The sequence below is a fragment of the Penicillium oxalicum genome, chromosome IV (assembly GCF_001723175.1).
Source record: "Penicillium oxalicum strain HP7-1 chromosome IV, whole genome shotgun sequence".
NCBI classification, from domain to species: Eukaryota; Fungi; Ascomycota; class Eurotiomycetes; order Eurotiales; family Aspergillaceae; genus Penicillium; species Penicillium oxalicum.
Window position 1 is genome coordinate 2,460,711 of NC_064653.1, and position 26,298 is coordinate 2,487,008.

Sequence of the window (26,298 nt, forward strand, 5' to 3'; positions counted from 1 at the left end):
TCACTCGTCGCGTACGAGAGAGAGAGAGCGTACTCGTGCTCTCTCTAGGAAGGTTTACAATGAATAAGGGCTAACTTTTCCATCGTGCTCCTATCCCAAGACGGACCGGACCGTAGCTTCGGAAAGGGAAATGCGAAATATTCTCAGTAAATGCAAGATACCGGGTATCACCCTTGAGATTAATTATGACTTTCTAAATGCCCTAATAGAATGTACAACGTTATAATGACGCCCTTGACCATTTCCCACGTGCGCGAATACGTCTCCCGAAGACGTAGAAAAGATAAGGAATAGGAATCAAGGCTATAGACACAAAACCCAGTATACTCGCTGCCCACGGCACGCCCAGATTGTGAAACATGGCGCTCGTGAAAAGTGGGAAACAACCGGCAAAGACGGATCGTAAAAAGGTGTTTGCGGCAATGGCGCTGGCGGAGGTCTTTTGAAAGGTGTCGATGAGATAGTTCAGCGCTGCCTGGAAAATGGTGAAGAATCCAAAGCCCATCATGACAGCGCCGATGATGGGTCCAATCCAATGAATGTGTTTGGGGCTTGTCCAGCCGAATACAAACAAGCCTGCTGCGAACATCACCGAGCCGATCATCATCGGGGGCAGTCTTGCTTCGGGGACGGGCCGGTTGTTGTTCGCCTTGAAGCGTTTGAGGTAGAAGCGCTGGTTGGACAAGTTGATCACGGCGCCGATCAGGATACCCACCAGATAAGCCAGGAAAGGCAAGGCGCCGACGACTTGATTCCATCCACGAATTTCTTGAAAGACAATGGGAAACGCGGCCAGACTGAGGTAGAGAATGCCGTAGACGAAAGAGGCGTATAATGCAACCAAGAAGCAGATCGGTGTGGCAAGTAGTTGGAAGGGTCGTACGAGATACTTATTTCCCAGTTCTCTGAGTGTCACGTCCCATTCTTCATGCCGGGCGTGCAGAGCCCAGTTTCCGGTTTCGAATCGAAGCCGTCGAGCCTTGTAGACCAGGAGCACGGGTGGATAGCTCTCGTCAATAAAGATGAGATCCAGAAGCAGGAAAAACATCATCATAATGCCGGTGATCTAAAGGCATGTCAATGACCAAAATCGTTCATAGGACCGTAATTCAGACGATCGAGCTGTCGCAATTCCAAACTTACATATTCTGTCCATCGCCAATGGAGGTAACTCTGGACAATAGCGCCACCAACGATGGGACCGAGAACGGGTCCACCAACGACTGCCATGGCATATCCGACAATGGCAGCACCTCGCTGCTCAGGCGTCCAGATATCACTCAAGACACCGCCGGTATTTGTTACCGGTGCAGAGCCGAAAAAGCCCGTGAAGAATCGCGTTAACATGATGGTTTGCAGATCTTTGGCAGTGGCTGTGCCAAAGGACATGATTGCGGCTATAAATAAGGAGCCAGCACGGCTGGTTTGCGGCCATACACCTCCGAGAGAGGTGCCCATACTAGGGGACCCAGGCCCAAGCCGAACAGAAGGAGCGATGTCCCTAGTGTGGAGACCTCCAGAGAAACGCCGAATTCCTGGCTAATCTGTTTTTGACCGGTCGAATACCTAACAGGTCCCAATCAGCGTTCGGTCGCCACGGGGAATATCACATTAAAGGATAGTACTTACACAGAGCTTGCCCATGTTGCGCCTGTAAAGAGGGTTTTCCAAGTCAGCATGTATCACTGTGCTACAGGATGTGAATCTTCGACAGCGTCCATGGCAGGAGATTTCAAAATCACGTACCCATTGTCGTCAATCCGTATAGCACGGTGGTCACTGCCTTTTTTCCAAATCCCCAATTCAACGGTCGATAAGGATCATCTGGCCCTTCAAAGTCGACGATCACATCCGGGCTCGTTTTTGTATGCGAAAGTGGATGGGTGAATCTTGCTGTCTGGCCGGGCTCGCGACTGCGAATGCGCGATACAATCGATTGCGCGCGCTGCTCAAAGACCGACAGACCCGATGCGGCGGTGCTCTGCTTTTCGAGCGGCACGACCGCTCGCCCTTGCTCATCGTCGGTCGCCTGATATGCTGAATGCTGAGATTCAATGTCATCCGTCGATGTTGTCGACTGGTCGTCATGCTGGGCACGCTCGTGGCGGGCCGAGGCGGGCAATTGAGAGTGACCGCTCATCGCAAGAGCCCGAACTATGAGACGAGAACGACGTGGGTCGGTAGACAAATATTACAGGTTGTAGAGAGGGGTGCACAGTAAGACGATATTCGCGCAGTAAGGAGGATAAGGTTGTTCCGTCGAGGGGAAAAAACAATCTTTAATATTGTGCAAAGTTATCAAGTGCTGTGAGCCTGGTTTAGGCGATGCGAAACGTCATCGGAAGAGGATGTTTCTTTCTGTGTCTCTAGGCCCCTTCGGTAGATGCGCGCTCGTGGTTCACACTTTTTTTATCCAAAATGAGATATATAAGAAAAAAAGAATTGAAAAGCAATTCATCGGATTCATTCCGTACTTATCAATAATATTTTTTTTTGGTTTGCCGTGTTTTTTTTCTCTCTCTTTTCGTTGGAAAGCTTAGGATCGGACGTCCGACACCGGTGACGAGCCGTCTTATCCGGCAGCGCCACAGACGCGGCTGGGAGATCCCACGGGATATTCACAGGCTGGCGGTAGTCTGCCGATCGGCACTTTTGTGGTGAACGTCTGATGCCGAGTCTGATGCTGGATCTAGATTTGGTTCTTGCATCGGAGCTCATGAGGCAGTTGCAGAGCTCGCTTCGCTGTTACAGCAATGGCCGAGCCCCGAGATAACCGTTCGCCAGTTCGGTCGAGCGCATAGTAGCAACAAGATGCACTCCCTATGTTTTCACATATGGTTAGTCCTCACAGCAGAGTATACCAGCAGATCTTGTTGGCAATAATTTTACGAGACAATGTCACGTAGGCTTCCGAAAAGGATGCTCTTCAAGACAGGCAAGCACGTCCTGAGAGAAAGAAAAAAAAAAGAAGAGGAAATGACGGCACGGAGAGCATCGGGCCTCCGACAACACCTCAAGGCCGCCGTTCCTCTGCGCGGAAAAATCTTTGCATCGTCTATGAAGTATAGTACACCATGATCGGAGTAGTGATATGTAAACATGAATTCCCCGGTGGACGATCACCTTGTCCAGCCCGTGAGTAAATAAAATCGTGCGTTACTGGGCGGGATGCAGAGTCTCCCACTGCTGAACAGCCTCGATGGCAGCAGTGACCTTGAGACCGATACGTGCGTCTAGTTCATAGCTTTCCCACCGAGCTGCGTGGTCGAGGTGCTCCTTACAAGTAGACACTAGTTTGCGCTCTGCTGGCAAGTCCGCAGGCTTGTCCGAGACCTGATGCAGAGATTGATAGGTCGGTCGCTCCATCCAGACATTGGCAGCCATCTCAAAGTGCGCAGCCGGCAAGACCCAGTCATCCTTCAGTGGACCCTTGAAGATCGATTTCTCGTGCGGGAGAATTTTGGTGCGAAGAACTTCCTTGGCCTCGTCGTATTTGTGCAGCGACCGCAGGACGGCGGCTCGAAGGAGATCCAGGATAGCCTTGTCTTCTTTGCCCTCGCGAGGCCAAGTCTTATTCTCGTTGCTTTCACACCACGCCAACCGGACAAGAGATTCCTCCAGCTGGCTAGGTGTCATGCGACTATGGCCGTTCCAGAAAAAGATCATTTCCTCAACCGGATCGACGCCAATAGCGTCGATGAGATCAACTTTCCACTCCTTGGCGCGAGCCTCCCATTTGGCAATCTTGCGTGTGACGAAGACGTCAAACGGAAGTTGCCGAGCCATAAAGCGCTTTTTGCCAGCCAGTGGCGGGGCTTTGCGGATGTACTCCCTCGCTTTAGCGGCGTGTTCCTCGGCCTTTTTGGGATCGCTAGTGTGCAGTTGGCGATACTGCGCAACGTGACATGATCCAGCAATGTAGTAATATAAGGAACGGGACCAAGAATTGAGATCAACGCACTGGGGGAAGAAGTTAGTTAGCCTTGCCTTTTAAGCCTTGACGTGTGTCTCAATGCCATTCAGAGGGAGAAAATGCCAGTCAGAGACATACCTCGATGAAAGCTGCCGAGCACACATCGTAATTATGCAGGAAGAGAGCGTTCAGACTCTTCTCAAACACACAGAGCGCCTCAACTTGCTTCAGTGGACTGCTGGTGCCAGTGCATAGCAGTTCCAGAGCGCCATCCAAGTTCTTGTTCGCACCTTTCATCCGCGACTCCTCGAGAAGCCAGAGCCGACTGTTCGGGAACCGAGACCGCATTTCCGTGAGGAGCTCCGTCAGCTTCTCCCGTGGATAGATCTCCAGGTCCTCACCTGGCGTCGGATCTGGCATGATATCGCAATATCGCACGAACCCGTTGTAGTAGCCGAGCAATGCCAACGCTGCCATGGCTCCGATGATATTGTGGAATTTGCTTGCCTGCCACAGCATCTGAAGTCCTCGCTGCTTGTCACCATGGAAACCAATGATGGACAGCAGTTTGCTGAAGGCGGGAGGGACCATCGAGATGAGCAGAAGAAGGATGCCGAAGCAAAAGTTTGCACCGGAATGCACAAAGACGTCAATCTCGTTCTGAAAGATATCCGAGTCGGGATCATGGTTGATGATTTTGGACGCACCGGGCGTGGAAGTGCCCGATGTGAAGGGCCCCGAGCTGATGTCTGGATCAGTCCCTATTTTTAATCCAGAAATCCCAGGTGAGAGGGCCTCGTCAATTATCGGCGACTCGGCGGAGGTGGAAGCTGGTTTGCTGGGAACTTCACTGGCCGAATGTGCTGATTTGATGTCGGCGCTGGCCAGGCTGATCTTGGACAGATCACTTGAGCTCTTCAAAAGAACCCGCTTGGGGTCTTTCTTCTCCATAAAGGTCGCTTCCATCTTCAAGATTGCATCCAGTGCAATGTAAGCCTTTCGCATGCGGTAGAAGCCCTTGATGCTTTCAGTCAGGCTCTCATTGAGAACACCGACGACCGCGCCCATCAGCTGGGCAATCGCCTGGCAAAGTGCATATTCGCTGCCGGCGGCGTAAATCTCGGAGCGATAGGCATTCGGAGCCTGGGCGCGATGCTGTGCACGATGGTGATCGTTGGCTGCTGATGACTCGGCTTCGCTCAGTCGCTCGGACGCTACAAACAGTTAGCGCGACGGTCTAAAAACGCGGCGGGTGCAAACGACAGTTGCGGACCTTGGCGCATGAACTCTTGTTCAAAGCCCAATGTGGCTCGAACAAAAGCCACCATACCCTTCCCGAGCTATTCTGGACGGTTAGCACAGCGTTCTTGTCGATTCTCCCCCACGCGGCCAGATTTGCCGCCCTGCAGTCGGTCGATTGAGGAGAATGCGCACCGTATGGTAGGTCGAGGTACCCTGAGCGAGACCAGCTTCGGCACTGTCGACATCGTCATTCAAAATGAATGTCGCCGCTACCGTGGAAAAGGGAATTGGTCAGTGTGCGATCCGGGAAGAACGGGATTGAAAAGATGGACGTCGATCGCGTACCTCTCATTGCCTCCTCCACTTTTCAATGCGAAGGTTTTCTGATCAGCATGGAACTTGTACTATTGCGTCCCTGGCGGTCCGACGACCACATCACAACAGCACCCATCGGCTCCTGTTCCGTAGCAAAGGGCCAACATACAGTCTTTCAGCTCGACCAGCGAGTCCAGAGATTGGGTTGAGGCGCTCGCGGCCTTCTTCCCGTACAGCCACGACCCCACACGCAACATGATCGTCGTGCACCGCGGGGAGGAGTCGGTAGGCTAGATTCAAGAAGATCACTTAAAAAAAAGATGGTCGGGGATGCAGCTATCAAGACCTTTCCATCTACTGCAATAGGCCAGCAGAAGGGGAAATGAGCAAGAGACGGAACTGGAAGAATGTTAACGGTCCCATTCGTGGACCACAACGGATTACCGGGAACGGCCAGATCGTGCGGAGATGAGAAGTTCCGGTGGCGAAAAAAAAAAAAGAAAAGAAAAGGGAGGCCAGTCTTATTTTAATAGAAGACGGTGATCAATGAGCCACATGGATACCTCGAATGGGGGGGGGGGGGGGTAAAAGGGACAGGGACAGCAGTCATAACTGGACTGAATGAACGCAACCGTGGGGCCAGGCAAAGCGAAATTTAGCAGTCGCGACGGTAGCCTCAAAAGTCAGCGCGCACCGGCGCAGCTCAGCTGGGGGCACTATCCGGAAATAGTCCGTGGACAATTATGATTTGTACATATGCGGCTGCCGTTGGACCCGACCCAAGCAGCATAACTTGGGAGACATGCTGCTTCGCCACAAAGGGGAGGCTTCAGATCTGGTGTAGTTGATGGGATCCCGGTCGATCATGGAGATTATCAAGGAGGCAGTCCGTTGGCTACCACATCGGATTTGAAACCTAGATTTCTTTTGGATCATTCATAGAAGAGAAGTACCGCTGTAAGTTCCATGTCCAGTCTGTTTTGCGGGACAATGCTGCGATGTTCTGTGTCACGGAGATGTGGTTAAATGTTTTTGTAAAAGTACTTTCGTACGTTGTCCATGCTGGTCAGGTACATATCTCCGAGCCTCAGACTCCGCTCTCCAAAGTACATTTTGAGATGATCCCGTATCTGTGGCGGCCTGAGGCTGCCAATCCGCCAAGGTGGGAAGCTCACCTTCAGCATGGCATTCCATCATCTCCCCACCATCATCAACTCAAGGTCCTCTCCTCGACGAGCTCTCTCGTACATCCATTATACACTGTGATCCGAACATCAGGATCTACTCCCCCAATCACCCGAATCGTGCTCGATCCCACTCGCGCCGTCACATAATCACCGACCATGTCCAATTCCAGTCATGCCCAGACCAACACCGAGGTCTCCGAGCAGCCCCAACAACAGCAGAAGCCTCAAGTGCTCGAGGAGGATGACGAATTTGAAGATTTTCCCGTGGAGGGTATGAGATTCGCTTTTATGCTGAGCTTACAGCCATCCAAATCAGTCATCGACTCACGCTGACCACCTATCCCTTCTCCGTCCAGATTGGCCTCAGGAAGAAGCTGAGCAGAACGCCGGGTCAGCAGCCAACGGGGGTAATGAGCATCTCTGGGAGGAAAGCTGGGATGACGACGATGCTGCAGAGGATTTCTCAAAGCAGCTGAGGTATGTGGTTTTGTCACCCGGACCGCCAAACATTACACTGCGATGCGAGGCGTTTTTGTATTCCGTAGCGCCGGAGACCGTCGACCCATCGTAAGAGACAGCTTCCGAAATGTGTCCATGCTAATACTGGGCGTTTCTGCTACAGGGAGGAGCTCAAGAAAGTTGAGGGCTCGCACTAGATAATACGAGACAATGAAATCCCACGCAACACGAGATGCGTTCCGCGAACTTCTGCCCGGCGTGCGGTTCAAAATGTACCGGGCGCACCCCCTGCTTTCGATACCTCAGTTTGCGCACAACCTTTTATCTCCATACACCATCGCTCTCCCTCTTCCTCTCGTCTTCCCTCTATCTCTGACTTCCTTGCTTGAGCGAAAAAAAATGAAATACTGGTCTGGTGACGAAGTCGGTGCGCGGAGTTACCTCGGACTTGGTGGATCTGACACATTGTTCGAGGAGACATCGAGCTGGCTCTAGCCGTCCCCAAGCGTGCCGTATCCAAGAATACAGTGGCGTTCGCAAAGCTCACAGATACTGGAAGATAACTCCCATGCGCTTTGCACTTGGCGATGGTGCAAGAACACTATCAGATAGACTCATTTCGTGGGTATCCGTAGAACCGGGCCACCGGTCACTGAACGAAGAAGATAAGCGGATTTCCCACACTCCATCTGGACCTTTTTGTTTTCATACGTGGTAGTCATTGACAGATCTACTGTCCTATATAAATCAGCTTCGAACTACACGGGGGGCGGGGGTCCGACTGTGGTTGTAAGCCAACGTCCTTCATGGCTGGGAGGTAACCCCCGGGCGTGCCGACTTCAAAGCTTTGGTCTCATATCTATCGCGAAACAAACTTAGTCATTCTGGAAGACTTTGGGGATGGAAGAAGTGAACATGAAAATATTCGGTGATTTCATTGCAAGGGAAATCCTTGGCTATGTACATTAAAGCTTCGTGAAGTTTGTCTTTTTTGTTCGATCAAAGTCGGAACATGAGTTGTAGATTTCCTCCCCCCTGCACTGCGGCGCCATTTACTTACTGGACAGAGCAGCAACACCTGGAAGCTCCTTACCCTCAAGAAGCTCAAGGGAGGCGCCGCCACCGGTGGAGACGTGGGAGAGCTTGTCCTCGACACCGTACTTGGCAGCAACGGTAGCAGTGTCACCGCCGCCGATGATGACAATAGAGCCAGACTGGGCAGCCTTGACAGCAGCATCGAGGGTCTTCTCAGTACCGTTGGCGAAGGGCTTCATCTCGAAGACACCAGGGGGGCCGTTCCACAGGATGGTCTTGGCCTTGCCGATGACCTCCTGGTACTTCTCAACGGACTTGGGACCGACATCAAGACCCATGAAGCCATCAGCAATACCCTCGGCGTCAGTGGCAGCACCAACCTTGGCATCGGCGGCGAACTTGTCGGCAGTCACGTAGTCGACAGGCAGGACAATCTCGACGTTGTTCTTCTTGGCCTTCTCGACAATCTCAGCAACAATCTTGCTGCCAGCCTCGTCGAAGAGGGAGTTGCCGATCTTGACGTTCTCGAGGGTCTTCTTGAAGGTGAAGGCCATGCCTCCGGTGATGATCAGGCTGTTGACCTTGGGGAGCAGGTTGTCGATCAGCTGAATCTTGTCGGAAACCTTGGCACCGCCGAGAATGGCGAGGAAGGGGCGCTGAGGGTTCTCAAGGGCCTTGGCGAAGTACTCGAGCTCCTTCTTGACGAGGAAACCGGCGGCCTTCTGGGGAAGGTCGACACCAACCATGGAGCTGTGGGCACGGTGGGCAGTACCGAAAGCATCGTCTGGAAGGATGAATTGGCGTCAGCAAGCCGTACCCACTTCTCTGGGGGTAGAAAGAGGGGGAAGGGGGGAGGGAACTTGATCACATACTAATGTAGATATCACCGAGAGCAGTCAAGCCCTTGCGGAACTCAGCAACCTTCTCCTTGTCGGCCTTGACCTTGTTGCCGTCGGCGTCCTTAGAGGAGCCCTCTTCTTCGGCGTGGAAGCGCAGGTTCTCCAGCAGAACGACCTGGCCGCCAGTGGCCTTGTTAACAGTCTCCTCGACCTGAGGGCCAACGCAGTCCTCGGTGAAGATGACATCCTTGCCACCCAGGAGCTTGGAGAGCTCGGCAACAACGGGCTTCAGGCTGTACTTGGGGTTGGCCTTGCCATCAGGACGACCCAGGTGGGACATCAGAATGACGGCCTTGGCGCCGTTGTCAATGGCATACTTGATGGTGGGAAGAGCACCGACGATTCGCTGGTTGTTGGTGATGTTCTTGTCGGCATCCAGGGGGACGTTGAAGTCGACCTATGGCGGGGTAAAGTTAGCCATTGAAGCTCACTTCTTCTCACATATAGGTAGACTCTCACTACGTACTCGAATCAGGACACGCTTGTCCTTGAGGTCGACATCGGTGATGTTGAGCTTGTTAGAGAGAGACATTGTCGGTAGGTTTCTATGAACGTGTGATGTAACGTTAGCGCCGCTCGTTGCCAGAGTCGAAGCACTATTCAGGCAGCAATCGATACCTCGACAATCTTCGGTGAATATGACGGATGTATGTGAGAGCCAGGAAGGTTTTCAAGAATATGAATTTGAGCTAGGGGAGAAAATACTTTTAATTAGGCTCGGTGAGTCGCGACGAGAAGGACGGAGAGGAGGGGCTCATGGAGGGGTGGGGCTCGCCGGTGAAGAGGTGGACTGCCGCATCGAGCTGTCGAGCCATGGAATACCTACACTTGATGTACTGGATGATTGGGAGTGACTCTTTTTACACCAGAGCTCACGCAGTGGATGAAGGTAACTTTATGACTAAATCGACTTATCATCAAGGTAGCTCACCCTCAACCGGACCCCAGAATCGGGCTGATGCGGGACTGATGTCAGAGATTCCGTGCGAAGCGGAACAGGCCGGGGGCTCTGGGGGTGTCTCGTGTGTGTCGATAGCCTCGGAGACGGAGTTCCTTGGCACTCGGTGTGCATCGTGTTCTTCTGCTCGGGATTGAAAAATGGAGATTGACCCTTGTCGCTTCGCTACGATGCTCAGTGTGATTGCGATGGGACGGGATTGTTATCCCGGGGATGGAAACCGGTGAAATGACTCAGTGAAATGACTCAGTGAAATGACTTAAATTGGTCGGAGGGTGCGACGTCAGCCTCTTTGAGAGACTGCTTCCACACCCAAGTGACCATCAGCAGCAATCCGTAAGCGAGGGCAATTCTTGGAGAAGCAGACTGTAATCACGCGGAGCAACATCAAGCACAATAAACCTCAAAAGATCTTTTCAAACGCGGCCGCGTCAACTCGAGTAGCCTCTTAACGCCTGTACATATCCCCCACCGCAGAGCACTGAAACAAGACTGGGACGCCAAAAGAAATTCACAAGCAGAAAGAACCGGTAGCGAGATGCAATTCGTGTTAACGTGATATTCGCCAAAAAGATGGATCAGGACTCCTCAGACGAGTTTGTCAAGGAAAGGTATGCGGTCCACGCAATACCGATTGAAGAAACAAACGGCTGTTGCAAAGCGTTAGTATGATACCGTGGCCACGACGTCAAGCAGGAAAGCGTACAATTTGAAATTGAATGGGGATGACTCGGAAGTTCAAAATCTGCACTGCGGGCCAGAGCACAAAGTTTGCTTTCAAGGTGGGCAAGTACACATCTCGGAACTTCTGGGTTAACGCCCTCTTGCCTCCTCCCTCGGCGATGGTCATAAAAGTGAAGAAACATGCCAGGCCTAAGTTCACGTTAACATGGTTCGAATCTACGGTGAGGGATTTGTGCCAGGATCCTTACCAAAAGGCGCGAATATCAACTGATCAAAGGCAACGCGCTTGAACACCGGAACACTGGGGTTCACCTTGGTGAGAGGGAACGCACGCGACAGGAAGCCAAACCACTGGAACTGAACCGGAGCCATGAAGAAGCCATAAGCCATGAAGCGAGTGACCCGTTCGAAGTCAAACGGTGCCGGTGAGGGCATCGCGGCACCGAGTTCACCAAGGACTGGCGGCCTGCCTTTGTCCAGATCGTGAAACTCGATGGAAATGAAGTCGCTATGCTCGCGGGACCCCTGTGCTCGACGAGCTTGGACGGCTGTGATCAGTTGCGCCACCGTATCGGCGACACCTCCCAAGACCTATTCGAAGGTGATGAAAACGAATGTTTAGTCAGAGAGCCAACAGGTATAGAGCTAGATTTTGGATTTTGGAAGCGGGAGCTTACAGCGTTGGTGACCATCGTTGTGAGGACTGTTTCGATGGGTTAGGTATGTTCCCTTCTTATCGAGCAAAAGTAGCATGCTGTGGTGGATTGGGGATCTCACCTGGCTTCTCGGCATAGTAGGAATTAAACTTGCTGGCAATGCGCGCAGCAACAGCCATCTCGATGATGAGGATTATGGTGTGCAGAAGTGGCTGCCAGCAAAGTCAGAGGACAGGCAAGGGACTGAAGCGCACACGATTCGTCTTTCCAGTGCGGGACGGGACATACCACGCGACCGTAGATATACCGCCGGTTCAGTCCATCCAGGACTCTGCGCTTTGTGGAGGTGATCATGGCGACGAAAGGCAACCAGCAGAACCGGTTTATGGTTGTCGGGATCAAGGGGAGCGATTTCCGCCCTGGGGACTGAGGGAACCAGGTCGGAGGATCACGCGTAGGTATGATGCAAATCTAGAAAAGGCCAGAACAGGTCGGGTTGGCTTTCAGGCGGACCGACAGCTGGCCGAATCTTCGGGATTCTGCTGGAATGGCGGTAAAGTTGAGGCGCGGACGGGCTTGGAAGAGGACGGCAGAGGTTAGGTGAGGTTCTACCCCAGATAATGATGATGGATAAGTGGACTCCGCTTTGGCCGGGTGAGATGCCGGACGACTACCTCATGAGTTACTGACTACGACCTTAGTAGTTAGGTCAATCGAGTGGGTACCCGGAGCTCGCAGAACCTTCCAAGTGTTGTAGTGCGAGAGGGCGGGCACGCCTAGGGCGATATGACTAACACACAGTTGGCTCGGGACACGGCCTCCATGATAAGGGGACACCCGAGCGAAAGACACGGGCGGTTCCACGAGGCGAGGAGTGTCTGCTGGAAATAAAATCCTTCCGCGTGGGAGCTACAACCTGGGCACGCCCTATACCTACGAAGGCGAAAAGAACTTTTGAAAATCAACTACGGCAGTAATTCAGCTCTACTTAGACAATAATCTTTGAGAAGGGGGCATATACATATATATATAAAGGCATAGTCAAACTGTTGCCCTATCCATTGGCATCTAGTGCCCGTTCTGCTGGTTCAATGGTCCAGTCAATCCCACTCTTCTCCACTACATAAAAATGAAATAGATGCCTGGAACATACATGAATGTCCGTCAATTGAAGTACCTGGCTCAGAGATCCAACTTGACCCGACCGACCTTAAAGATGTATACACACGGCCAGTTTTACTGCAAACATGAATGCACTCTTTCTTGGTGATTGTTTTCTCTATGAATTGATAATATGGATTTTATTCTGGAAGCGTTACTGATTTTGATTTTTGGAAGGAGAATATGGTCTACTCTTCCAGCTTGCCGAGGAAATCAGGGGGCGCTCAACCTTCTTGATTCGCTCAAGTACTAATGAGCTGTGGATGTTTATATTTTTTCGGCGGGACAGTGTACCACAGAAAAATGGAGAACTTCTGACGGAAATTTATTTCGGGGCGTTCGTTTAGCATAGACTTCTCGAATAAAAGGGACCGGGAAGTTCTCCGAGAATAAAAGGGCTAATAGTAAACCTTGAATCTGTACATACAATCTTGATTTTCAAAATACATCTAGCCATCACGGGCTATAAAGAAAATCTCGAGCGGAAGGTCTCTAATATGGAAACCTACGGACAGTAAGGGCCGGGTAGAGCGGGCCGTATGCTCAGACTTGACGAACCTCATAGGCCGTCAACCTGAAGATTCCATCAATTGTAGTAATGACTTAACGACTGAGCACCGTCCGGCGGCTGGAGCAGTGCACGAAGACAGATAGGCGAGGACTTAGTGAGGGCCGATGAGACACCTGACGTTTCAGTGATGTATCTACTATTGTATGGCCCCAACCTTACCCACCAAACCTGTCAGCATCCGCTCTCATTTCTTGATGGAATACCGCCGGGGCTCGGATCACAAGTTCCAGTCAATAATGAATGTTGGACAGGATGGAGCTGGTAGGTACCTGCATCTACTCTCATCTAGCCCGCTATCTAAGAGATATGCCCATCCGCCCATTACTTCCGTAGGTACTCGGAAGTACCTGCCTTGAGATTGATGCACATCCATGGGCAACACCCTCAACGTGTTCCTCCACTGCTGGCTCTGTACATGACGAAAACCGCCCACCCCTCGCCTAGGTAGAAGTAATCGAGAACTCTCTCAACTGTGAATTCGCTTAATGACAGATACTATGTGGATTAGGTCTTTGCAGTACAACTTGTTTAAATTTCCATCAACCATTAGTACTGAATGCCATGCCAAATTACTCAGGGAAGGGGATGGGTAGTGCATCACGCAGATATTTGGGGTTGGTCGTCAGCGAGAATATCCGGCAGATCTCGAATGTCGGTCGTCTCGTTCGTATTCACATCGACCAAGCGTACCGCCTCCAAATGGAGAGGACCGGTCGCGAGAGGCAAAAGCCTTAGCTCCGTAGAATGGCAGGTGCCGGGCAAGAGCGGGCTGTTTGACCAAGTTAGCATGCATTTCCCTGTGGTCTTCAACGAAGTGTGGTCATAGTGTGACACTCACCCGATACGAATGTCAGTGCTCAAACTGATCAACTCCGCCTCTTGGCCCATGACAGCCTTCTGCTTCGCATGCACAATGTTGTCATCCGTGACGGCCTCTGCCACGGTATCTGCCTTTCGACTCGTAATCGAGGATGATGACGGCCGCGCGACATGGCCTCTTGGGTCGACACGTTTCCGTCGAGGGATTGCAATCAGCGCGAACTTTCGCGGCATGTTTGATCGATTGACGATAAAGACATTCCACGAAAAGGGCGATCCGACTTGAACGCGCAGGGGTCCAGAGAAGGAAACGGTTACTCCTACGCCGGTGACGGAGTACGCTCGCTCTCGAAGCGAGGGGCGATTGTTCAGATGAGGGCCCATCTGCGAATGAGCTTGGGGCATAGAGAGGCTAGTGGGCCGGTTACTTCTCTGCAGTGCCTGGCTTGGACCCCCAAAGACGGGGTTTAATGGCAGTGAAAAGTCGACATTCGTCCGCCATTGCATCGAGATTCGAGGTTTGCAATCGTCGGACAGAAGAATGACTGCACCTAGTGAGATGTCCAGCATGCTCATCATGGCAGTTGATGAAGGATTGGTTTCGGGTCCGTACTCTGGAGTGAGTTTATACATAAGCGTCACATCATCTCGAGGCCGGCAGGTCAATGGAAGCTCAAGGCCTTGTACGGCCGATAGGTTCTCAAGTGTGCCCTCGGACAAGCGAATGTCTACTTGGTCGAAGATAACATCGCAGGTCAAATAGGGCGTCACTTCGAAATCAAGACTTGCCACAGTCGTTGGAAGACCGCTGTAAGAATTCAACCGAGAATATCGAATCCTGGCACTTGCGGCAGGCACGACGCGGAACGGTCGGCCATGTTGCTGCTGGATGTTGTAGATAGGATCATCGGACGCTGTCACGGGTACGACACGCAATAGCCTTGATGCAGGAAGAAATGGCTCCTTGTGGGCGAGCATCTTATCCCCCGATAGGGACTGAAACACATTTGTTGAAGCAGGCACGAGAGAGGGTAGGTAATCGTCATCTGGATAGTCTTGGCGGGTGGCTTCCGTAGGATTGAGACTCGCCGATGCGATAAATAAAAGCGATGGATTCGAAATACGATTTCGGGGGCGCTCTAGTGATTATTAGCCTGCGATCATGGGTGACCGGCACATTGAACATACTCAAAAACGCTTCCATATTCCAGATAAGATACACATGGTTCCCGGTCCCTTCATCGCCGTCAAACTCATTAAAAATCACCAATGGCTCTTCTTGTGAGTTGACAGATCCAGAAAAAATGACCTCTCTCGCCTGGGACGGATTGTCTGCCACTGTCTCGGCCGGGTCGACCGCGAACACATCTAGACGAACTTCGAGGCGCGGTAAATAATGCTTGAGAAAGTAATCCGTGCAATCGGAAAGCCGCAAAACAATGCGAACAGGGAGTGACTCGTCTTAAATATGTCAGCGCTATGAATGCGGCTGTGGAAACATCGGCTCCTGTCTGCTGCATACGCACCGAAGAACAGCAAGGCTCTTTGAGTTATAGAAGAAAGTACGGAGGGCAGATCATCTGCCCCGTTCTCCAGCGCCGAGGTCAAGAGCTTTTCGATGTCGACCGTTTGTGCATGTGGAACCACAGTGTCAAGTAAAGCATGCCGCAAAAACTCCCCCGGATTTCCGAGGCCAGGCATTGGGAAAGTACTGTCTGATCGCTTGCGACAAGAAGTCCAGGAGCTTCTCCAACATGCGGATGTGCGGGCAATCTAATGGTGATAGCGGCACCCGATAAGGAGGTCAGTGCAAACTACACAAACAGCTCGGCATAAGTCGAGCGCCTTTCTTTTCTCCCAGACAACCACACCTATCGCAGTCATCGCCATGGATCCAATGCCTGCACCCTTGAATGTGCCGGCCTTGTGGCAGGAGGCACGAAATGCAGATGGAAGAGTCTACTATTATAACGTGCAGACGAAGGCCACACAATGGGCTAAGCCGGTTGAGTTGATGACACCTGTGGAGGTCAGTTTTTTTGCCCTGCCGAAGCGCCGTCGGCTGACTATCGACTGACGTTTCTCTTGTTATGGTCTCTTAGCGCGCCCTTGCAAACCAGCCGTGGAAAGAATACACCGCAGAGGGAGGGCGCAAATACTGGTACAATACGGAGACCAAGCAGAGCACGTGGGAGATCCCCGAGGTTTACAAAAATGCGCTTGCACAGGCCCCTGTTGCTCCGATCCCGTCTGCTCCAGCTGTCCCGGTAGCGTAAGTGGAATTGAACCATATTCTCACGACATATTGCTGACGATGTGATAGAGGACCTGCCTTTGTAGCCGGCGGAACCAGCGCTTTTTCCCAGCCCCCGCATCGTGACCGTGACCATCCTCGTGACCGCGACCGCGATCGTGACCGCCGAGACTACCGAGATCATCGCGACCATCGCGACCATCGGGATCACCGGGATCATCGAGACCACCGCGACTTCCGCGATCGGGACCGGGACCGCGACCGCGACGACTATGATCGTGGGTATGGTGACCGCCGTGGAGGACATGGACCTTTTGATCCCACGGGAATCACGGCTGTATCAGCATTGACATCGCAGGCCGATCCGGACTACGGCTCTCTTGAAGAAGCAGAAGCCGCTTTCATGAAAATGCTTAAGCGAAACAATGTCCAGCCCGATTGGTCCTGGGAACAGACAATGCGTGCGACCATTAAGGATCCCCAGTACCGGGCTCTCAAAAACCCTCTGGATCGCAAGGCGGCTTTTGAGAAATACGCGGCCGAGGTTCGCATGCAGGAAAAGGACCGGGCAAAAGAACGTTTTGCTAAGCTCCGTGCAGACTTTAATACTATGCTGAAGCGGCATCCGGAAATCAAGCATTACAGTCGCTGGAAGACTATTCGGCCCATCATCGAGGGTGAGACAACCTTCCGGGCCACTGATGATGACGACGAACGGCGTCAACTCTTTGAAGAATACGTTATCGAACTGAAGAAAGCACACGTTGAGCAAGAGTCTGCGAATCGCAAGGCAGCCATGAACGAGCTCATGACTATTCTAAGCTCTCTCAATTTGGAACCATACACTCGCTGGTCAGAAGCGGAGGCAGTCATTGAGTCCAACGAGACAGTCAAAACTGATGATAAGTTCAAGGCCTTGACCAAGTCTGATATTCTGACCGCATTTGAGAACCACATCAAATCACTAGAGCGTGCCTTCAATGACGCGCGTCAGCAACAAAAGGCAATCAGGGCCCGCAAGGAGCGCCGAAATCGTGATGCTTTCTTGGATCTCTTGAAAGAGCTCAAAGCGCAGGGAAAGATCAAGGCAGGCAGTAAATGGATGGACATTCGTCCGATCATTCAGGACGACGCCCGTTATCATGCTATCCTGGGTCAGTCCGGGTCAACCCCCCTCGATCTTTTCTGGGATATGGTCGAAGAGGAGGAGCGCGCCCTCCGTGGGCCACGCAATGACGTTCTGGACGTTCTAGACGTGAGTTGATTTTACCCCCCGCACATGTGATTTCATCATTCTAACCATCTCTAGGATAAACGCTACGAAGTCACTGCCAAAACCACCTTTGAAGAGTTCAAGGAGATTATGCTCTCTGACAGAAGAACGTCTCAAATCGACACGGAAATCTTGGTTCTGCTGTTCCAGCGCATTCAAGACAAAGCCATCCGTCGTGATGAAGAAGAAAAGCACGCAGCAGACCGCCATCAGCGTCGGGCGGTCGATGCTCTTCGCTCACGTATCAAGCGTCTTGAGCCTCCCGTCAGGCTTGGTGATACCTGGACTGATGTCAAACCTCGTCTTGAAAAGTATGAAGAATACAAAGCGGTTGAATCCGAGGAGCTTCGCGAGTCCGCCTTTGAGAAGGTCATCCGCCGCTTGAAGGAGAAGGAAGAAGACATGAAAGAGCGCGACCCTCGCGATCGCGAGAGGGAACGCGATCACAGTCGGCGACGTGACTACGATCGTGGTGAACGTGACTATCGCAGCAGCCGAGGTGAGCGACGGGGTGGAAGTCGCTACAGCCGTACCCCTGAACTAGACGCCTACGAGGCCGACCGCCGCAAAGCCCAGGCCGACCGAGAACGATCCTACCGCAAGGTCAGTGCATTTTCACCTTCACGAGATCGTCATGATGATCGGGACCGCGACCGGGCAGATCGTGATCGTGACCGCTACCGTGACCGCGGGGACCGGGATCGGGATCATGACCGCCGCCCAGGTGACCGGCGTGAAGACGAGCGGGAGCGTTTGTATCGCACACGTGGTGATCCGCGTGGTGGGCGTGACGAGCTGGATTATGGAGAGACCCGCAGCATCACCAGCACTGACCGCCGCCGTCGCCGGGAGAGCGACGCCGAAAGCGTGGCCAGTCGCTCCACGAAGCGATACCGCCGCGACAGTCGTGAGCGGGATCGCAGCCCAGGCCCTCGCCGCGCTGGACGGGAGCGCTCGGCGATTCCTGAGGAGCCCAGCAAAGAAGAAGCGAAGGCCATCCACTCTGGCAGTGAAGAGGGAGAGATTGAGGAGGACTAGTCGTGGGGTCTCTTTGCAATTTCATGGCGAAGTGATGCCCCACGTATCTCAATTTTTTTTCAATCATGTACTTCTACTTCAGGTCTCACTTTGCACTTCTGAGAGATCAGACAGCTGGCACAATCTACCTTGTTTCTGCTGGTTCTTGAACAACCACCCATTTGAATCAGCAGATGGCAAACTGTCTGGAATAGGTAGAGAGCCACGTACGAGGCCGTTCTTAGTAGTCGGTATACCACTTTTTCTGGCACAGAAACTTGACCCCACGTAATCAAATACCTTAGACGACTATGGGGATGTCTATCAGAACGGAAGACTGAATTGTGTTTTTCTAATAGCCAATGATCATCCTTAGGCTTCCGGAAAGACAGGGCGTTTGGACCATGGCAAGCTCCTTGGTGAAGTGTTCTTATCAATTCTTCAAGTGTATGGCAGATTCAAGCCATTAGAAAGACAAGACGACAGCACGAGGTGAGGTCCTCTGCTCCCGTGCCGTGAATATAATGTTCCCTTCGTCAGTGTTCGGGGCGGATGGGCGGAGCAGGACAGATTCGAACTCTAATTCTAGTGGCGCTTTCTCGACATATCTTGAAGTAGCGACAATTGCTTCAGCCGCTAGGTGCGGTTGTGGCACCGTCGCGGAGACTGTTTCACCCGGAGTCGTGTGATTTGATGATAGAGTGCGATTGGTCTCCGCCACTAGTTCATCCGTGATTCTAGGGTTAGCAGGTCAGAGCTTGTAGACCTTCACAGTAACTTTGCTCTGGGGGGGGGGTTCTGGATCAAAATACGAATGACTGTTTTACCCTGGGAAGAGTTTGAAAACCACCAATAGCTTGCTAATGCTGTGCGTCGAGGGTCAATCTGAAGGACACTCTAAGAGGATTTTGATCCCCACTTAATATCTCCAGCAAAGGCTGCCGAAAGGCTTCGCCAACTCGGCATCTATATCCCTTTTACCCAGGGGAAGAGGAGCGTTCTGTCGATGGGGACAGAGGGGGAATGTTGATTAAATCTAGAGGGGATGGAATTGTTGCATGGACCAAGAGAAAGTCGAACGAGACAAGCGAGATGACTTTGGACGGAGGACTCACACGCTCCTGTCGAAAAGGATACGACGATGAGCATGAGAAATTGCATGTGACGTCAGTCCAGTGTGATGATAGAGGCTGACTTGCCGTCGGGGAGAAGACTACTGTGTTTTTTTTCTCTTTCTTTTTGATCATTGATCGCCTACCGTTCGAGTCACAACATGGAATGACAAGAGTCTGGCCGCCGTCTGTGATCCCGAGGAACATATCCATGGAAGTCCTGTGTTTCACACGGAAAAATCCTCTCCGCAAGCAGGCCAATGCCTGCCGTATCAAAGCCAACCAGGCGAAGCCATCCGGACGCCAAGGCTTCACATATCCGAGACATCGTCGGCTCCTCGGTGGTGACTGGTGGACCCTGAGTCAAAGAAATCTGAAGTTGGAAGTCCCCTTGAGGAAACATGACAGCCGGTCAGCCGCTTGGTTCGCTGAGGAATCATCATGAAACACGGAGAACGTGAAGAAATTGGCGTTCCGCCAAGACGACCCATTCGACCCACTCACCAGGGGTCGCAATTCCATACATGCTGGGTCCTCGTAGAGGGTCGCCCAAAGTCCGTCCATTCAGTGCGTGTCATCACCAAGCACCTCGTCATGAGGAGTCGAGATCAGTGCGTTGAGGAGCTTGAATTTCTCCGTCTTGCGTCTCAGCAGCGAGGCGACGGACCCGAGATGCAAGACGGAGGACCACTCCGTCTGCTTCATCGAGCATTTTGCGGGGAACAGACCGTAAAATGGAACTCCGGATGGCCAGGCCGGTGGATGATTCGGCCTCACAAATGAACCGCCCCGTTTTGGAAGCGCTGTTCAGTTCTCCATCGCCCCTGAAGATGGCCTCGCTCGGGAGCCAAGAATCAACATAAAAAGGTGTGGGCGTCCCGGAGAGTATTTGGGCTTATTTTCCACACCAAGTTCATATCACCACCTCCTAGAGAATCAAAATGCCTCAGTTCATCAACCTTCTGACGGTTGGCGCTCTCGCCGCCATGGCCGTTGCGTCGCCTGTCGCCCAGCCAGCAACTGCCGCGACCTCCAGTCTCGAGGAGCGTGCGAGCTGTACTTTCTCCGGCTCCAAGGGTGCTGCTTCAGCCATGGCGTCCAAGCAGAAGTGCTCAACCATCGTCCTCTCCAATGTCGCCGTGCCTGCAGGTGTCAAGCTTGATCTGAGCAAGCTAAACGACGGCACTCAGGTACGATTGCTTCCGTTTGTTTTGCAGCGTCTTGGTCCGAGTCCGGTGCAGGTTAATTAACGGTGACATTATCTAGGTCATCTTTGAGGGCACAACCACCTGGGGTTACAAGGAATGGGAGGGTCCTCTTCTCGATATTGGCGGCAAGGACATCACTGTCACCGGTGCCAGCGGCGCCAAATTGAACCCCGATGGTGCGCGCTGGTGGGACGGCAAGGGTGGCAATGGCGGTAAAACCAAGCCTAAGTTCTTCGCTGCCCATAAGTTGACCGGCAAATCTCAAATCAACAATCTTTACATCGAGAACACTCCCGTCCAGGCCGTCAGCATCAACGGCTGCAAGGGTCTGACTATCAACAAAATGACCATCGACAATCGCGCCGGTGACTCCAAGGGTGGCCACAACACCGATGGTTTCGACATTGGCTCCAGCAGCAACGTCGTCATTAATGGTGCTACGGTTTACAACCAGGATGACTGTGTTGCTGTCAACTCTGGAACCGTGAGTTTGCTCTCAAGTTGATGAGAGTTTCCTTTGAATCCACATTATCGCTAACGGCGGGATAGGACATCACCTTCAGCGGCGGTTACTGCTCCGGTGGCCACGGTCTTTCCATTGGCAGTGTCGGCGGTCGTTCGGACAACACCGTTGACAACGTCACCTTCAAGGATTCGACTGTCACCAAGTCCGATAACGGTAAGTTCTCTCTGGACAGCCCGCTGACTCTCAGTCAGAGACAAAAGCAGAAGACTAACGCGAATGACCCAGGTATCCGTGTCAAGGCTAAATCGGGAACTACTGGAATCATCAAGGGTGTTACTTACTCCGGCATTACTCTCTCTTCTATCAAGAAGTAAGTCACCTTCCGGTTCACCGTCAAAACCTCCCTGATATGCTCAACGGCTGACAAAACCTCAAGGTACGGTATCCTGATCGAGCAGAACTACGACGGTGGCGATCTCCACGGTTCTCCCACCGGCGGTCTCCCTATCAACAACCTCGTCCTTAGCAACATCTCCGGCTCCAACGCTGTCTCTTCCAGCGGCCACGATGTTGCGATTGTCTGCGCCAGCGGTGCTTGCAACAACTGGACCTGGAACAAGGTCAGCGTCAGTGGTGGCAAGACTTACGGCAGCTGCAAGAATGTCCCCAGCGTGGCTAGCTGCTAGAGCGCTTGACTTTCGCATTTTCTGAGAGTAGACAGGCAATTTTAGTGATCCATCAGCCGCCTCTCATCTTGTATATTAGCAATATTCTGCCTGATCTCATCTGTGATTTGCTTCTGGGCAGCTACTTCATTTGGTTGAATTACAGGTAGCCAGAGCGTTGATCGACTTTCTGGTCCACTGAGACCTTGCATTTCATCTATAATTCAAAGAGGTTTAAGTTGTTCATTACGTTTCGATCAAGACTATCTCTGGATTTACGAATTTATCAGAATCAAGAATGACCTTCTAGGCCGCGCTAACGGGAAAAACCCGCCATGTCGGAGGTCATGCTGGAACCCTCTCCTCCATTTGCAAAAAATCACCTAAAGTTTGGACTTTTCCTGGAGCCCGATGTAAGCATTTTACTGCAGCCTCACCTCCCTCAAGAGGTTACGTGGGTAGTTGGTACCTAGCAGGATACCCCCTACCAGTGATGTGAGTTCCATGAATCGTGAACCAGGCGGAATCTTAGCTGAATTTCAGGATGGGATAATGATCGCGTCACACTACTTACAAGGCTGTAAGGGAGGAATCCTAGGATCGAATCTCAGAGAGACTGGTAGCCGTGGGACTGACCGACGGGACGAGGACACAAACTATCGGAGGTTTCGATTCGCATGAACGCTCCAAGCAAATACATGTCATCCATCGGCGCTCCGACCTCGATACGTTTGATATTGGAGCACATGGGTGTTCTACGAAGTATTAAAAAAAAGTCACTCCAGATCCTAGGGTAAGGGCTGATAATCAAATGCAACACATTTTTCAGGCAACGAGGTTGAGCGTTTCTCACTTCCCGAGCCTTCGGTCTCACCGAAGATGATACATAAATCCGCCTCTATCGCTCATCAAGTCATAGAAAGCTTTTGAAAAACCTAATCCTCAACCCACTGTACAAATCAAAACAAAATCTCTGAGTACACCAAGTTGCCACTCGAGAAGAAGTCCTATCTCCAAACGACCAGACCCGAGATGATCGGAGACTTGCATGACAAAAGCTTCCGCAAGCGGGTCAAAAATCATGATTGTGAAACCACGATTCCTGATGCACAAGACCAGAGTAGTGGGCGGATGGACGATGATAGGGTGGAGAGTACCGATCAATCTTTGGCTATGAAAGAAAGTCGAGAAGCAAGACACGGCCGAGACCTCAGTCGCCCGGTGCTGACGATCTTTTTCGGCTCGCTTTATCGATATCCACCACCCCCACCATCGTCGCCATCGCCAAACAAGTCACCAAATTCCCCTTGAAGGCCCCTGGCGTGGCAAAGAAGCCTTCTATCCCGAGAAGCAAAGGCTCGTCTCAGATCGTGAAACGCCATTCGCCAACCAAATGCCACCATGAAGCGTCGATAGCGCCGTCGCCGCCCACAAGCACGCCGGTCCTGATGGTGACAGCGGCGCAGAAGATTGCCAGTAATGCCCTCTTCAGTTCTCTTCCTCCAGGAAATAGTAGTTGCCCGCGAGCTTCTGCTCCTGGTCCATCTGACTGTTGTACTTGTTGATACGAGGGCGGTAGCTGTTGGGGTCCCGACGGAAGGTGACATCAAGGTTCTTCAAGAACTTGTTGCAGCCAGTGACGAGAGACTCGGGGGCATTGGCGTGAGCATCCACTGAAGGCTTTCCATCGAACACAATGACACGGTCGGCAAGGTAAGTCGCCATGATGAAATCGTGCTCAACAATGAAGGCCGTCTTCTTGGTGTGCATGATGAAACGCTTGATGACTCGAGCGGCAACAATACGCTGTTCGGAATCGAGATAGGCGGACGGCTCGTCAATGAGGTAAATGTCAGCGGGCATACCCAGAGCAAGCACAATTGCGACACGCTGCAGTTCACCACCAGACAGGTTCTGCACCTCCTGGTCAATGAAATCGTCAATCTTGAGCGGCTTGTAGACATCGGTCTGGAATTGCGGGGAAAGGAAAGCCGCCTTAATACGCTTGAAGAATAGCTGGCGCACGGTACCCTGGAACTTGGGGGTGATCTTCTGGGGCTTCATGCTGATGTTCATCTTGGGTACCGAGCGGTTCCCGTCAGGCTTCTCGGCGCCAGCCAGCATCTTACAGAAGGTGGTTTTTCCGGTTCCGTTCTCACCCATCATGACAATGATCTCGGAGTCGGTGAATTGACCAGTCTCAACCTTCAGGTGGAAGTTGCCAAGGGTCTTTTCCATAGAGGGATAACTATAGGCGTGCGCCTTGTCCGCGATGAAGTCATCACCAGCCTCGGTCAAGCGGAAGGTCAGGGACTCTTCACGGAATCGCAAGTTCTCAGTTGGAATGTGACCGTCGAGGAAGATGTTGATACCCTCTCGCACGGAAGAAGGAAGGGTCACGACACCGTAAACAGCGGGACGACCGTAAAGCACGCAAATGAAATCAGAGAGATAGTCGAGAACCGAAAGATCGTGCTCGACCACGATGACGTAGTCGTCCGGGCGAAGGAGGCCGCGAATAGTGCGGGCAGCGGCCAAACGCTGCTTAACATCAAGGTAGGATGACGGCTCGTCGAACATGTACCTGTGAGCTAGATTAGGAGACATGCCTCTGTTTTTAGGAGATTGTACATGACTTACACGTCGGCCTTCTGCACACAGACCAAACCAATGGCGAAACGCTGCAGCTCACCACCAGAGAGATGCCCAATGTCACGATCAGCGACCTGGTTGAGCTCTGCGATATCAATTTGTCAATGCAAAGTTCATCGACTATACTTTATAGAGAGAAATGAGGGGGTCACACACCCAGAACGTCCATAATCTCTTGCATGTTGTCGAGTGAGACACGGGCTTGGATGAGGTCCTTCACACCCTGGACGGGTCCCTTGACCGCACGGGGAATCTGATCAACATACTGAGGCTTCACGACAGCCTTCAAGTTGTCTTCCAGAACCTTGGTGAAGTAGTCTTGCAGGAGAGGTGTCAGTCTAGGTTTCGCTTTCCGCAATCATGATGTGGGAATCGGCTCACTTTGCAGCTCGGATCCGCGGAAGTACTTCAGGATCTCCTCCCAATCAGGGGGGTTGTCATAGCGACCCAAGTTCGGCTTCAGCTTGCCACTGAGAATTTTGAGTGCTGTACTCTTGCCAATACCGTTGGTTCCAACAAGACCGAGGACTTGGCCGGGACGGGGCATAGGCAGACGGTGGAGCTTGAAACTGTTGGCAGAGTAGCGATGGGTGACCTGGCTCTCCAGGTTGGTGGGCAAGTTGATGATGTTGATGGCGCCGAATGGGCATTTCTTCGGGCAAATACCGCAACCGATGCAAAGGCTTTCCGAGATGAAGGCGATCTTCGAGTCGGAGGTAACCTCAATGCAAAGCTTGCCTGTGCGAACCACAGGACAAGACTTCTTGCATTCTTGGCGACATTTCTGTTGCAATCCTAGTCAGTTCCTGTGATTTTCGATTCTGGCGTATGTGCCTTCTCATACCTTGGGTTTACACTATGATTCCGAGCATTGCGGTGTCAGTAAATCATAAATGATATCTGCGATGTGGGAGAGGTGCATCTAGCGGGTGGTTTTCAGGCGCACCTTGTCGCTGTTCACGATCGCGATACTAAAATCGAGTCCGAAGTTAGTTTTGCGCAGACTTTTCTTTCAGAACTTGGGGTTTAGGTACCGAGTAAGCTTGTCAGACATGTCGGCGACGTTGGATGTCGATCAACCACGATCGGTATCGAAGGAAGGTATCAAGTTTTGACAGTATCGACTTTCAAGTCAGGGAGCCGGCAGAATGGGCAAGGAAAAAACTGCGCAGAGAGATGTATTCGGCCGCGACGTAGACCAAGCTTCTGCGCAGACTCAAACAGGTAGAAATGCCTGAAACAACATTCACGACAAAGAGGAGGGGCAGAATCAAATGCTTTCTTTCTCGTTGTGGGCTGTGATGCCTGAGGCTTCAATAGCGGGATGTCTTTCCTCGTAGCTGGACCTCGACCGCCTTGAACTGGGCGCGATTCTTATTTCACATGACGTTGATTGGGTGAATCACTTGAGACCCGGAAGAACTTTTCTGCCGGTCACTGCCTTGCAAGGTAGCAGCGTAGCCAGTTCTGGGGAATGGTCACGGGATCGTCACCTTCTGCCTGGCTGCCTGACTGCCTGCTTGCCTGGCGCGGGAAGCGAAGGCTCCAGTCCTCTTCGGGACTGGTGCCTTTAACGTTGATGCCTGAGTACCGAGGCCACAGAGCCGATCCTCTGCATACCTCACCAAACCAATCCGCATCGACCTTCATATCCCCCAACTCTTTCTCCCTCACTCGTCTTGACCTCCCACGTTCGCACCGTTCACACTACAGCTCTCCACTCAACATTCTTTTCTCACACTCATACCTAAG

The 26,298-nt window shown here is 52.1% G+C and overlaps 11 protein-coding genes across 11 annotated transcripts; 5 read left to right on the forward strand and 6 right to left on the reverse strand.

Annotated features, from left to right (window-relative positions):
* Positions 1 to 220: 220 nt before the first annotated feature.
* Positions 221 to 2,140, reverse strand: POX_d05633 (Efflux pump bik6; the record flags this gene model as incomplete). The annotated part of the gene is made up of 5 exons (XM_050114474.1): positions 221 to 1,066; positions 1,144 to 1,397; positions 1,469 to 1,566; positions 1,630 to 1,651; positions 1,747 to 2,140. The coding sequence occupies 5 exons, from the start codon at positions 2,138 to 2,140 to the stop codon at positions 221 to 223; spliced, it is 1,614 nt and encodes a 537-aa protein (XP_049969425.1).
* Positions 2,141 to 3,156: 1,016 nt separating this feature from the next.
* Positions 3,157 to 5,727, reverse strand: POX_d05634 (Inclusion body clearance protein iml2; the record flags this gene model as incomplete). Its single annotated transcript, XM_050114475.1, has 5 exons — positions 3,157 to 3,960; positions 4,052 to 5,127; positions 5,187 to 5,253; positions 5,348 to 5,424; positions 5,640 to 5,727. 5 exons carry the CDS (start codon positions 5,725 to 5,727, stop codon positions 3,157 to 3,159), a joined length of 2,112 nt encoding a protein of 703 aa, XP_049969426.1.
* Positions 5,728 to 6,813: 1,086 nt separating this feature from the next.
* POX_d05635 (putative 26S proteasome complex subunit sem-1) lies at positions 6,814 to 7,313 on the forward strand (the record flags this gene model as incomplete). The annotated part of the gene is made up of 3 exons (XM_050114476.1): positions 6,814 to 6,928; positions 7,014 to 7,224; positions 7,280 to 7,313. 3 exons carry the CDS (start codon positions 6,814 to 6,816, stop codon positions 7,311 to 7,313), a joined length of 360 nt encoding a protein of 119 aa, XP_049969427.1.
* Positions 7,314 to 7,326: 13 nt separating this feature from the next.
* Positions 7,327 to 7,611, forward strand: POX_d05636 (uncharacterized protein; the record flags this gene model as incomplete). Its single annotated transcript, XM_050114477.1, has 1 exon — positions 7,327 to 7,611. The coding sequence occupies one exon, from the start codon at positions 7,327 to 7,329 to the stop codon at positions 7,609 to 7,611; it is 285 nt and encodes a 94-aa protein (XP_049969428.1).
* A 557-nt stretch (positions 7,612 to 8,168) lies between these two features.
* On the reverse strand, positions 8,169 to 9,582 carry POX_d05637 (Phosphoglycerate kinase; the record flags this gene model as incomplete). The annotated part of the gene is made up of 3 exons (XM_050114478.1): positions 8,169 to 8,935; positions 9,024 to 9,447; positions 9,517 to 9,582. 3 exons carry the CDS (start codon positions 9,580 to 9,582, stop codon positions 8,169 to 8,171), a joined length of 1,257 nt encoding a protein of 418 aa, XP_049969429.1.
* Positions 9,583 to 10,586: 1,004 nt separating this feature from the next.
* POX_d05638 (uncharacterized protein) lies at positions 10,587 to 11,702 on the reverse strand (the record flags this gene model as incomplete). Its single annotated transcript, XM_050114479.1, has 6 exons — positions 10,587 to 10,658; positions 10,715 to 10,881; positions 10,941 to 11,283; positions 11,370 to 11,395; positions 11,470 to 11,560; positions 11,637 to 11,702. The coding sequence occupies 6 exons, from the start codon at positions 11,700 to 11,702 to the stop codon at positions 10,587 to 10,589; spliced, it is 765 nt and encodes a 254-aa protein (XP_049969430.1).
* Positions 11,703 to 13,677: 1,975 nt separating this feature from the next.
* On the reverse strand, positions 13,678 to 15,600 carry POX_d05639 (uncharacterized protein; the record flags this gene model as incomplete). The annotated part of the gene is made up of 4 exons (XM_050114480.1): positions 13,678 to 13,849; positions 13,919 to 15,038; positions 15,088 to 15,360; positions 15,426 to 15,600. 4 exons carry the CDS (start codon positions 15,598 to 15,600, stop codon positions 13,678 to 13,680), a joined length of 1,740 nt encoding a protein of 579 aa, XP_049969431.1.
* Positions 15,601 to 15,787: 187 nt separating this feature from the next.
* Positions 15,788 to 18,464, forward strand: POX_d05640 (uncharacterized protein; the record flags this gene model as incomplete). Its single annotated transcript, XM_050114481.1, has 4 exons — positions 15,788 to 15,928; positions 16,002 to 16,171; positions 16,223 to 17,408; positions 17,463 to 18,464. 4 exons carry the CDS (start codon positions 15,788 to 15,790, stop codon positions 18,462 to 18,464), a joined length of 2,499 nt encoding a protein of 832 aa, XP_049969432.1.
* Positions 18,465 to 20,496: 2,032 nt separating this feature from the next.
* POX_d05641 (putative endopolygalacturonase) lies at positions 20,497 to 21,915 on the forward strand (the record flags this gene model as incomplete). Its single annotated transcript, XM_050114482.1, has 4 exons — positions 20,497 to 20,745; positions 20,822 to 21,247; positions 21,313 to 21,599; positions 21,666 to 21,915. The coding sequence occupies 4 exons, from the start codon at positions 20,497 to 20,499 to the stop codon at positions 21,913 to 21,915; spliced, it is 1,212 nt and encodes a 403-aa protein (XP_049969433.1).
* A 1,011-nt stretch (positions 21,916 to 22,926) lies between these two features.
* POX_d05642 (uncharacterized protein) lies at positions 22,927 to 23,205 on the forward strand (the record flags this gene model as incomplete). The annotated part of the gene is made up of 1 exon (XM_050114483.1): positions 22,927 to 23,205. The coding sequence occupies one exon, from the start codon at positions 22,927 to 22,929 to the stop codon at positions 23,203 to 23,205; it is 279 nt and encodes a 92-aa protein (XP_049969434.1).
* Positions 23,206 to 23,382: 177 nt separating this feature from the next.
* On the reverse strand, positions 23,383 to 25,600 carry POX_d05643 (Translation initiation factor RLI1; the record flags this gene model as incomplete). Its single annotated transcript, XM_050114484.1, has 7 exons — positions 23,383 to 24,478; positions 24,535 to 24,631; positions 24,703 to 24,864; positions 24,928 to 25,330; positions 25,391 to 25,402; positions 25,493 to 25,517; positions 25,581 to 25,600. 7 exons carry the CDS (start codon positions 25,598 to 25,600, stop codon positions 23,383 to 23,385), a joined length of 1,815 nt encoding a protein of 604 aa, XP_049969435.1.
* Positions 25,601 to 26,298: the final 698 nt, after the last annotated feature.